Source organism: Pinus tabuliformis, chromosome 4_1 (assembly GCF_031772625.1).
Source record: "Pinus tabuliformis cultivar Carrire ecotype Pingquan chromosome 4_1, CPIR1, whole genome shotgun sequence".
NCBI classification, from domain to species: domain Eukaryota; kingdom Viridiplantae; phylum Streptophyta; class Pinopsida; order Pinales; family Pinaceae; genus Pinus; species Pinus tabuliformis.
The window spans coordinates 300,906,946-300,919,528 of NC_142303.1; the positions used below are offsets into that span (position 1 = coordinate 300,906,946).

A 12,583-nucleotide genomic window follows, 5' to 3' on the forward strand; every position below is an offset into this window, starting at 1 on the left:
CAATGACTAGTAAGTTTTTTACATTCTATGCCTCAACCCCCAAACATGTTAATCACAAATATCCTCCCTTATTAATGCATCTATTTTATGAGCTTATATTTTATTCTTAGAATTTGGTTTGATTATTTATTTGTGATGTTGAATCTTGATAGAGCTTATGTAGAGCTTATGATATTTGCTTTGATAAAGCTTTGTTAATTGTCTTAATAGGAGTGGCATCAAGGATGAGATAGGTGCTGAAAAGATGATGATGGAGGCTTTAGAAAAGGTAGAGAAGCAATTGAAGAAGCCGTTGATGAGGTCCGACAAAAAGAGCATGGCACTTCTCCAAGCTGAATTTGATGTGATAAATAAAAAGTGAGTATTGCCTTATTTCTACTTAACTCCTTTCAGCTGTAAATATTGTCTGTTGATAATGTACAATGTTGCCTTGGGTGCAATAAGTAATGAGAATTTTTTAACATGTTTATTTATTTATTTGTTTTTGTAAATTTCTTTCTTGCAAACTATCCCTAAATATTGGTGACGAGTAATAGGGAACATTAGGAAATGTATTTCTGGGAATGGGATGAGTTGAGATTGACTTAAGGGGAGGTAGAAATCTTTAGGAATCAACAAAAAAGAGAACCAAGGAAATAAACTGGCTTGTTGTACACATTAAATGTTAAATAAATATACCAAATAGTGATTCCTACATAAATCAGTCCACGAGGAATCTTGATTTCTAAATGACTGATTTTTCATTGCAAAATCCCATTTTGAGTTTGAAATATTACATTTAATGTTGTAAAATTAAACAGTAAAGTTCAAAACTCTACTAGTATCAAATTTATAAGGTGATGGCACATATTGATATTGTATAAACATCAAAATCTACATAGTTATGGGCACATACTAATAAATGCTAGGCATAAAATTTTAGTGTATATTTATTTATATTTCTTATCATTTGTAAATATGTGCACAATCACCCATTACCTGCATTATTAGCATAGCAAAGTAGGTTGCAAATTCCAAACTACTATTCATTGCATGTTATAATAAAAGAGGCTGTGTTTGCATTCATGCAAACTTTCCCTTACTGCAATACATTCCGTGTTTGCATTCATGCAAACTTTCCCTTACTGCAATACATTCTTTCAATTCTCCATGCAAGTTTGGTTTCTCCAAATTTGCCTAGAAGGTTTGTTGTTCAGATCTTCTTCGGTTGCTCCACCACTGGTCCATATCAAGGGATGACAACAAATGATGAATGGCATTATAAATGTAAAAACTTTCTTAACATATGATGACTGTTGTCTACACCCCCAGAAGAATATTGTTCATTGAATTTTTTTATTGACTATGATTAATTGTTGTTTAGGGGTTAGTTTATTGTAGCCTTGTGTTTTTCTAAAAAAGCAATGGAAAAGAAATCTCTGTTTTGGAACTGTGAGAAAATCTGTTGAAGTGTCCTGGCAGTTTTTTTGAAATGGCTCATGCTGCTAGAATGTTTTTGGAAAATCCAAACATATTTTCTAGGCAAGTGAAAAGACACTAAACTGAAGTTGTTCCACCACTGGTCCATATCAAGAGGAGGATAACAAATGTTTGTTGTCGACTGTTTTCTTCCTGGATGTGGATATATATATATATATATATATATATATATATATTTAACCAGAATGAGTAGGTTTTTTATAGAAATATAGTGCGCCTGTTTGCAAACAAAACTCGGATTTTACATAGTTTTTTCAAGCTATCAAAGGGCCGATGACATATCAGTTGGTCTGCAAATCTGCTGTATAGGTGTTCTCTGTTCTGCTCACAAAAATTCCTCATTCCAGAGCTTTTACAACTATAAATTCGACAAAAGTGAAGCATTAAATATTTACATTTACATTGTGTCATTTAGAAACTGTGAGAAAAACATATAAAAACTAAATATCCATTGGCGCTGGACTGTTAAGGTCTAGGCCAGTATAGATTCTTTGGTGCCTTTGTTCAGGTCCAACTCGGTAGAGTCCTCGTTTTTCTTGCTGCTCTCCTCCACTTTGAGATTCTTCTCAATTTGTTGCCACAGTGCATCTACTTCATCTTCTAGCTGTCGAATACGCTCTCTCTTTTCCAGCTGTCTCTCCTGCATCATCATGTTCTCTTGCTGTTGATGATGTATGTTGCGTTGCAATTCAGCCAGGCCTTCCCTTAAATCCAAGTGGTCCTGCACACAGTTGATGCAGGTTGGCTGATTTCTCCTACCTGCCAGAGAAATTCCCACCCGCGGCCCCCCTGACCTCGGCCTGCGACTGCCCCAAGAGCCCGACCAGGAACTATCCTCTGCACTCTGCACACTCGAATCCATCTTCAGACTACCCAGAATGTCCCATAACCTTTTGTCTCATTTGCTCAATTCCAGGATGCGCTTGACTCGCCGGTCCAGGAGCCTACCTTCCACCACCCTGTCCACCTCACTGGCCTCCAACCAAGCCCCAGGTATCTGACCCAGGACACCCTCACAGACCCGAGGTTTATAAACCTTCTCTCCAACCGCACTCTTAAAATCAGCCGTGTTCAAACAGACTTCCCTCTACGGGTCGACGCTCAATTTTTCACCATGGTTCTAGATCCAAACCTCCTCCCAAATAAGCAAAGTAACGACACCCAACCCAGTAACAACACCACCCAGACCCTCAATTGCACTCAGACCGGCGGCCCCCCGAAGCTTCCCACTCAAAATCTCAAGAACATCCGACTCCTTGAGTTTCTGCCAATCAACCCAAACCCAATAACTGACTCGCAGTGACCTCAGCTTCTGCTGCTAAGCCTTTGCAGAGGCCACCTGAGCAAAATATGACCTTAAACCTTAAAAATTGAACATACTGTTATTCATTTTATAGCAGCTGCAGGAATATGCGATGATGTTGTACCGTGTGAAGAAGCTGATGCAGCTGAGATCCCGATGAACTTCCATTATTTCCCAATCATCCGCCATAAAATCCCAACACTACTCCTAGTCCATCCTTCCCATCCTCCCACGAGCGAACAAGGTTGTTATGTGCACTAGAATTAAATGTTGCTCGAAAATCCCCATAATCCTGCAATCTCTTGAGGAGGTGCGCCATCCTTTGCACCTTGAACCAGGGAGTGGGAACTGAATACACACTTAGAGGTCTATTTCATGAACAAGTGTAGTACCAGGGTGACGAACACTAACACATAACAGATGTAAGCAGAGGACACTCCTGCCACGAGGCTCCATGACAAGCCAAAGTTCACATGTAATGATGCGACAGGGCCCAAGGGATAGGGGGATGAGGTGGGCAGCGTTGGAGAACATGGCAGGAAGGTGGGGAGGCGACAAGATGGGAGAGGGGAGCGACGGTGAAAATGAGAGGAGAATGGTGGAGGGAAGGGATGGGGGAGGGGGTAAATAGGGGATGGGAAGGAAAGTGGGAGGGCTAAGGGGAGGGTAGAGGGGCCAAATAGCCACCCTAAGAAATTTGATAAATGATGACAGTGACTTGATGGATGGTTGTTGGTCTTCCATCCAAGCCCCCAAGCATATCTATATTCAATGATTCCTTCGGGATTAATGAGAATCCCTCCCCCTCCTGCCACCCCAGGGTAAATATTTTGAAGGCACACAGCAATTCAATTTAATTTAGGTTAATCCTTGTTTAGGCGTTACTTTAACATAGGCTTGTGTTATTCCTAAAAAATGGGGCTGGAAAGTACGAGAAAATTTGTTGAAGTGTCTTGGTAGTTTTTGTAAATGGCTCAACCTGTTACAGTGTTATTAGACCAGGTAAAAACCTTTTTGGAAAATGTGTAGTCTAACTCTTCTAGTTTTCAATTTTGCCTGAAATCTGGCAGGGATTTTCCGGGGTTGAGCTGTGTGTAACCTACACAATTTGAGTGTGCCAGGGTTTTTCAGGGCACTGAATCCATTTATGGATCCAGAAACACAATTTAAACAATGAAAAATTATAATTTGGCCAAGAATTGTTTTACTTGCTGTATTTTGGCGAAAAAAACCAAAATGTAGAACAGTTAGACAGTGCCTGTGGAAAATTGTCAGTGGTTTAGAGGCCTCTAGAAAAATCTTGGTATTGGTTTTCATTATTGTAATCAGCATTGGAACCAACTGAGAGGTTAGAGTGGGACCAGATCTGAACTGAGGAGAAAACAAGGTTCAAGAAATGGTTGACTAAATAATAGATAAAACATGCAATTTTTATTAAAAAATCTATTGCAATGTGCATCAATGTAAATCCAAACCATTAGGCACCAAATATGCAAGTTTGCTCATGTATATAGCATGTATAGGTCAATATGACAAAATTGCACCAAGTGCGATCAATGTTATTAGAACCAAACCATAGATCAAACTGGTAGACCACCAAATCGGTTTCTGGTCAGGATCGCACTGGACCTGGTAAAAAAACTGGACCAAAAATACTGGGGACCAAAAAATACATAAAATATTTTAATAGAAGTTAATATATACTTATTTATTTATTTTGGTCCTATTTCCCTTTAGGTTCCTAGCTTAATCTATTATTAGTATATATATTTATTTACTTTCTGTTTAACCGTTTTTCTATTTAACCTCGTTCATTTATTTTTTCCAACTTTTTCTATTAATGGGCCCTTTATTTTATTTTATGATATATTTTTTATCATTCTTTTTAATAAAAATATGAAGCTTTATATATATATATATATTAAAAGAAGATTATGAAGTTTTTGAATTTTTAATCCAATTTCAATCCAGATCCCTTGCTTAATATTTTATTATTATTTAATTGAGAAGGTATTAATATAATATATTTATTTACTAAAGTTGATCAAATTCTATTTTATATTATATTTTATTACCTACCCTAAAGGTCATTTATTAATAACGATACTCTTCAATAATAATTAATATTTATTAAATATCTATATGTTAGAATTATTTTAGGGTTTGAAGAAGATTTTGCCCATCTCTAACATTCTGGTTTGGTGCACATCTACAATATTGAATCCCCTGGTTAGATCGGATTCTCCATCTATGTCTTGATAATGAACCACATTGGTTGGTTTCAAAACGTCGGCCCGAAAATTTCTGGTGTGATTAATCTTGTAGATGTCCTTTTCATTGGCCTTGCTGTTCTCTATTGATCCGGTCCTCTCCTTAAAGGTGTTAGGAATGATGACTTTATTAATGAGGCATTACCAATGGTGACCTGCATGAACTTCTCTACCCCACCTTCACAACCACGTTATCCATAAGCTGAAATAATAACCGTGCATCCTACACTTGATGAGATGCATCTGCAGATTTCAGAAATGTAATTGATTATGGTATGAGACACATTCCATCAATTGTACTTCAATTGTACTTCCATTTGACAGGTTCAACATCATGAAAACCAAGGCCTTTAAAGCCCTTGGCACAGCCAGCCGAGGCATCTAACTTAGGATGGTAATAAGGTGAGCGAAAAGCATTGGAATGGATATCTGCATCCTACGATTTACCGCAACTTAACCATGTATTTTTCAAACCGGATTCCTTGTATGGCTTATACAAATGCTATCAATGGTGGACAAAATTCTAGTGGTAAGGGTGATACTGGGTGCAAAGAATCATTAATTTTCTTCCTCTTTGGTATAGGGTTGTCATCGATTGGAGCTGCCTGTGGTTGCAATCTTTTCCTTCTCCCTAACTCAGCTCCAATATCTTCTTTCTTGGCTTTTACTGCTTTATATTCCTCAACAGAAGCTAGCATTTCCTATTTAATATCTGGGTCAATCACCTGTAGCTTGTTCTCGTACGTGAGCTTTGGTGTTCTTTTCACTTAAGAATCTCTCTCATTCTTTCTTACAATATGATCAATATTTTTGTCCATAACTTTCTTGACAGTCGCTCCATGCACAATCTTTCATTCACTCTTGCAAATATTTCTGATTTCTTTTGATATTTCTGACTCGTAACAAGATTTTTCATTTGCCGATTTTTTAAGATTTTCAGGCCCAAGTTTGTGTTTGTAGATATTTTCCCAATTATTTTTGGTAAGTTTCTCACTTGACCCTCAGCAACATATTCCCTGATATGAGATTTGTAACTTTGTTTTTACTTTCTTAGGGGCCATGATAATGTCTCAAAAAGTGAAAACAAGTTTGAAAATGCAAAATCTATCTATATTTATTTGTTAAAACAAAAATCAGCACTTTTTATGAGGAAAACAACGAGGATTGGAATTTTTTTTGTCATATCTTTTAATGGGCACAATAATCCATTTCAAAACTTCCTCCAAGCTTGTAGATGATATGTAGACAGCTGATGTAGAGATGATAAATCTTCTGAACACAACCCACAAACAGCACCAAATCAGCTCCAAGCTCTCTCTGAATCAACTCTCTCTGCCGCAGCTTGGCAATTTCCAAATGGTCACAATTGATCGATGAGATGTGTGAGGCCAACAGAGGTGAGGTGTCATTGCCCAAAACTGCTGCACAAGTGTGTCCAGTGGCATAGGAACAGTAACCATGCTTGTCCAATCATTCTCAGATTGAAATTTGAAATGATTATACAGTAATTGAACCTATACTTTGTGTGATTTTACTTTGGTATTGGAAAAAAAGTAATTGATGGCCCGCTACCCTTGTTGGAGTATAAGTACTCCAATAATACTTGGAGTCATTAATTTTGATGCCATGTTATATGTTAGTGACTTGTCACCAGTGTAATGTTTGATGATGTGGTCAAGGGTTACAAGGCTAAACTACACCAATTGGGGGTGGTATACTTATGTAATTATGAGACATGTTACATGGTGAGAGCTTTACATCAGTGTGGAAAAAGTCCTGAAAAAAGTGCGATTTATTCCTAAAATCACGATTTTTTGGGCAAAAGGATTAAATCGCGCGACTTTTTGGAAACGAAAAAATCGTGATTTTATCGAAATAATCCCGATTTAATCGGGAGTCAATGGAAAAAATCGGCTTCCATTTTTTATGCATGGATAAAATGCCGCAAAGGGTGATTGGTTCATTTTCGCTGTGCGTTTTCACTGTTTTGGCTGCTGTGGAGAATCGAGGGTTACGTTCCAACTTCCGTTTGCAACTTTGCCATTGCGTGGAGAGGAGCCGGCAAGGTATGACAGTTAAACAGTTAATGTTTCAGTCAAGGACCAAGGTTAATGTTAATCATTAATGTTTCAGATTTCCTGTAAATGTTAAACAGTTAAACGCTGTTAAAAATTATGTAAAATGAACCAGATTCACTGCCTTAATTCCTGCTCAGTGCTAACAGCTACAGATTCTGAGCTTCTTTCTTGGCCTACTGACTCCAGACCACAATGTAATGAATCAATGATGCCCTTTTTTTCCATTGTCCAATCCGCAGAGAATTAAAAGTCTTGTGAGGTATGTCATTTATGACAAAATTTCATTGTATTTTGATGTCAAGAAACAGGACCAAATCAACTGTAGTAACCAATGAATCCCAAACTTCTGAATGTAAATAAAAATTAAAAACCCAAACCCTATCTTCAGATATCTTCATTGTTCAGTAAAGTGCAAATATATAAGCTCAGATGTATGTAAAAGTCTTGGTTCAGAATTTAACGCGAAGGACTGCATAAGATAAGCAACGAACCCCAAATTGCTACATAGAACTGTCAATAGTTTAGACTCAGCTAATTTCCAGGCTGAAATTCTAGATCCGTGGCTCAAATTTCAAGTAAGAAAAACGGGCAGACTGGCACAAATTTCCATATTTGAAGTGTTGTGTGTGGCATGATTTTCCAGGCAGTCAAAGTCTGTCAGTGGCACAAACTTCAAGGGGAGAGATAAGTACCCGTGTCTTTAATGCTGTAAATTTCTCTGAGATAAAAAGCAAGTAAATCCTCTTCTAAACTGGTTTTCCCTTCGGGGTTTTTCCAGGGTCTGTGATTGACCAAAAATATCAATGTCCAAATTTATTGTGTGTATTCATGTGAAATTTTGTATCAGCTGAACGTGAAAGAGTAGTGGTAGTCTCTGGTGTTTGAATTGAATTTAATATTCATGTTTAAATCAACAATTAACCATGGGATGTGGGCATTAAACATGACATGTAAAACAAATTGAAACCGGGTGGGGATACATGACTCAAATTTTCTACAATTACTTATTGCCAACAACAGAAACCAGATGATGGTACATCAGTGAAAGAAAAATATTGTATCTGAATTCAAGATTCATCTGAGTTTCCTTGCTGAAATCACAAAACCACCAGTGCAACAAGTTCTTGTGGAAAGCCCTCAGATATCAATTGGTTCAGCAGTGGTGTTATGTGATAACTAAGGCATTCGAATGCCGATTTGAAATGTGTCACCTGTAGTATATGTTATGAATATAATTTATATAAAAATAATAAAAGTAATGTAAACAATAATAATCATAATTAATGACTAATTAACCAATAATTAATTAATGAAGAGACATGTTTTAAGAACATGACCATTCAATGAAAGGGCACCTGCCTTGGTATATAAGCGAAACCCTCATTTGTAACAAACATATCTCATATCTTTTATACAATTTTTATATAAATATTTTTATCCTCTGATGGATACTTCTATATTTATGATATTTTCAATCTCTTCGATGTGTATACGAACTTCGTTCGTAGCATTGGTATCAAAGCCAGGTTTCGATCTTGGGACCTATGGGTTATGGGCCCACACGCTTCATTGAATGGTCATGTTCTTAAAAGACCTCTCTTCATTAATTAATTACTTGTTAATTAATCATTAAGTATGATTATTTTTGTTTTTATTAATTTTATATAAATTATATTCATAACATTGCCTTTTTCTTCAAAAGGCGTTGTCCTCAAAGCTTATTGCTTGACAAGGCGTGCCATCTGTTTCTTTGTCTTTTAATCTTTTCGTATCTTTTGGAGTTCTTTGAATTGCCATCTTCATTGATACATGATGATAGGATGCTCTGAGTGATAAACAAAATTGTCGCACTGAGAAGGGATCTGACCATCTTAAATTAATCTTCTGTGGAATCTTGTGGTTGCTGGAGACTTGTGATGAATTGTTATAACAAGACAGGTTATATAAACTTCAGTGTTCTTTGGAACATAAGTTTGTTGTTTATGTTATGAGTGATACATATTCGTAGATTGATTGAGATGTTTGTTCTTGTGATTCGGATGTAGATAAGGAGTTCATTTGGTTTGTTTTTCCCTTATCATGTGTGTGGCAATTTTCTGATTTATTTCAAGTTCTAATGTTGTTGAGTTGATTACATAATTTTTACTTGGAATTTTCATCATTTGAACTGCAACATCTGAGTGTGTTTTTTCTTCAACTGGCATGTCTTCTTCTTGAGTTGAGATAATCACTCGATCGGTGTGAAGTGAGCAAAGTTCCTTTTTCGCTTCTTCAAATTAATTACTCCAGAAGACTTGGAATATAAAAATATCCATGAGGATACAAATATTATATGTTAAATGTGTGAAGAATGATGTTACAATAAGAGTGAGAGGCTTGGTTATGTACTAAGCAAGTGTCTCTTCATGGAAAGTGATGTCTCATTTAGACATGACTCTTCAACCTAATTACTAATTAACTAATCATTATTTATGATTATTATCATTTACATTATTTTATATTATTTCCTATATATTTATTCATAACATGGTGTTTGTTCCTTTCTCTTCAACTTGAATTTCTACGTTTGAAGATTTCGACGCTTTACTAGACACTAACCTTTTGATGCGTTTTACCACCTTTTCTTTTGTGAAGACTTCTCCCGTGGTGCCAACATTTGAGGGGTTTTTTATGTTTTTATATAATTTTTTGGCATGTGACAATCATTATTATTCTAAGATATCATTCTCCTGTGTCTATTTTATCATGTATTTCATGAGGTTATTGCTGGAGTAATTTAGATAATGTCTTGGATACACTTTTATTGGTGCATATGGTAGTTCAACTCCTTTGGACTCCACATAAGTGACCAACTATTAACACCAGTCGCTGGTCTAAAGTTCGATCACTAACTTCTAAATGCGGCTGTTATTACTAACATTTATGTATACTAGTGCTATTACTCCAACATATTATACTGAGTTCCATTGCCTTAAAATAATTTCTTAAGAGTAAAGGTTTACTTGCCTTCCTAGTATGGTATTCTTGCAGCAGCTCATTTAGCTTCTCTATTGTATTGAAGGGTAATATCCATTTCTGAATCAACACAGTTAAGAGAGGTGAATGGCATGGCTGTTTGACAGTGAAGTCTCAATTTTTTGTGAAATCTTTGTATAACTATTAGTACAGTGATTACATGAAATAAAATGTTTCATAACCACAATATGATGGACATATCATAAGAACTGCATTATTTATTTTAATTGGTTGGAAAATACACTAGATCTGATGTCTTTAATAATCTGCACTACACAGACTTGGCGTTCGTAAAGAGGACCTAACTAAACTCGAGGAAAAGGTGGAATTTGATATTGCAAAGGTACAGTTGGAGGAGATTAAGCAAGATGCAGAGGAGGCGATTGAAACACACAAGAAAAGGTAATAGATGCTTTCATGAATGTATGTTTCCTTTTTAAGGGATTTTATCTTGTCAACGGAACCAAATGGCTGAATGACATTTTCTGTTTCAAAAATGAAATTGGCACATTACAAGAAGGTATGGATTTGTACTTCTTCATTAATATATGCTCTATGCAATCCAACTTCTTGTTATTGTGATGCAGATGATCTCTGCATATCTATCCCTTTTTGTTTTCTGTTTTTGTATAAAGACTTACAGAAAGATGATTCAACTGTTAGTACTTAAGCATGTTGTAGAATCTTATTGACTATTGTGTCTTAGCAACATGTGTAAATATCGCATTGGATTCTGCAGGCAAGGGGATAAAGCTGAGGATATAGAAGTTGATGTGAAGTCTCTGGATATGCGCAACTTTCTTTAAATGTTCTGAAGGGTGTATTTTGGATACCCCAATGTGATTTCTTAGAACAGCGATTGGGCTGAGAAGATTTTCTTTTGAATGATCTTTCCTTCTATTCAACTTTTGAGGAAAGATTGGATTCTGTTTTTTGATGCTTCTAACCTATAATTTATCAATCTTAGTGGTGGATTTGGGTGAGTCTCAGGGAACCTGAATAAGATAGGTTGTTCAATCACAACAGGCATAATGTTTGGTACATAATTGGGACAATCATTATGAGGTTTTGTCGAGTGTATCTTTTGCAATATTTCGATATGACAGGCCAAAAGGAATAAAAAATTTGAAATAGAGAGCACTGTATTGGTTTATATATTAGTTGTGGTTCATCAGTGCCCAAAAGACAATCTCCAAATTTACCTGATGTATTTGTGCAATCTTCCTTAGATTAGGTCTGGCAGTTACCGATTCACCCTGTGCCTAAATTTTTTTTTTTTTTTTTTTTTACAGTTGGTTTCTTAAAATATAGCAACTGATAAAGACAAAATTATTTTTCTTGGTAAACGCAAATGACACCAAGTAAAACCCCTGAACGCCATTAGCGGCATTACTAAAGTTCTAGGGAAATCCAGTAGATATTCCTGCCTATTCCTTTTACCTCTGGAATACAAATCATCCCACCCTCAAGTCCATAATTGAGGCTTAGATTACGGGTACCTTGCCAACCTCCATCAGTAATTTTCTTATAAAGAGCCCAATCAACAATTGACTCATCAAGAATGAACATGTCACAACATGGATTGAGAGGATAACTTTTATTCTTAAACACCTGCACAAGACCCAATCATGATATTCCTTCCTATCACGAACTAAACATTTAGATATACAATTATTGCTCATGTAATTTCATCACCGTCAGACTAACTTTCTTAAGCTATACTTGTTACTACCTTGCATCCTAGAGGATGTTTTTTGATTGCATATAGCGATGAAGGAAAAGCTCAGAAGTAGCGATTAATCATAACACCCACATGGGTAGGGTTATCCCTTTCTTGAAGGTATGGTGAGGTGAACAGGGCAATCGTTTACCAGGCCCTTGCTGGGCCGCCACCACCCTAAGGAGAGCACCGAGACCAGGCAACTTGCATAATCTACTTGGTTGAACTGGTTCGGTGTGCTTGCGATGCATCATTGTTGTTGTTGAGCTGCCATGTGAAGGGTTACCAATATAGACAGTAGTGTTCCTTCACATTTGTGATGACAATTTGGTAAAATAATAAATAAAGTATATAATCATCAAGTAGGGTATATATGTTGGTTACCTAGAAAAGTATTCTATAATACTGTGTCAAATGTCTTGCCAAATAATTAGGAACATAGTATTTAGTTGAAAAAGTATGTAGAGAATAGGTACTCCCCGTTTGTTGAATTTTTTTTTTTTTATCATGAGATGGACATCAACTTAATAAGAATTCGATTGTATTTTCGTCAGAACACACAGAAAATGCAGAAATGACCTTTTGATACTTTGCTTAAGCGCATGCTCTAGATCTAGTCTTAATTTCATGGAATTACCCTTGCATATGCAATATTGCTTTAGTGGCTTCCTCCAGAAATCTGTCCGTTTCTGAGATCTAGTCTTAATTTCATCGAATT

At 36.2% G+C, this 12,583-nt stretch overlaps 1 protein-coding gene across 1 annotated transcript in view; it reads left to right on the forward strand.

Annotated features, from left to right (window-relative positions):
* The window catches only part of MGP1 (MALE GAMETOPHYTE DEFECTIVE 1), a 62,119-nt gene extending 50,821 nt beyond the window's left edge, over nt 1-11,298 (forward strand). The window contains exons 5-7 of the mRNA XM_089419686.1: nt 211-357; nt 10,425-10,547; nt 10,885-11,298. Coding sequence (XP_089275812.1) covers nt 211-357; nt 10,425-10,547; nt 10,885-10,951 — 337 coding nt within the window. The 3' untranslated portion in view covers nt 10,952-11,298. The remainder of the gene's footprint in view (nt 1-210; nt 358-10,424; nt 10,548-10,884) is intronic.
* The last annotated feature ends 1,285 nt before the right edge of the window (nt 11,299-12,583 follow it).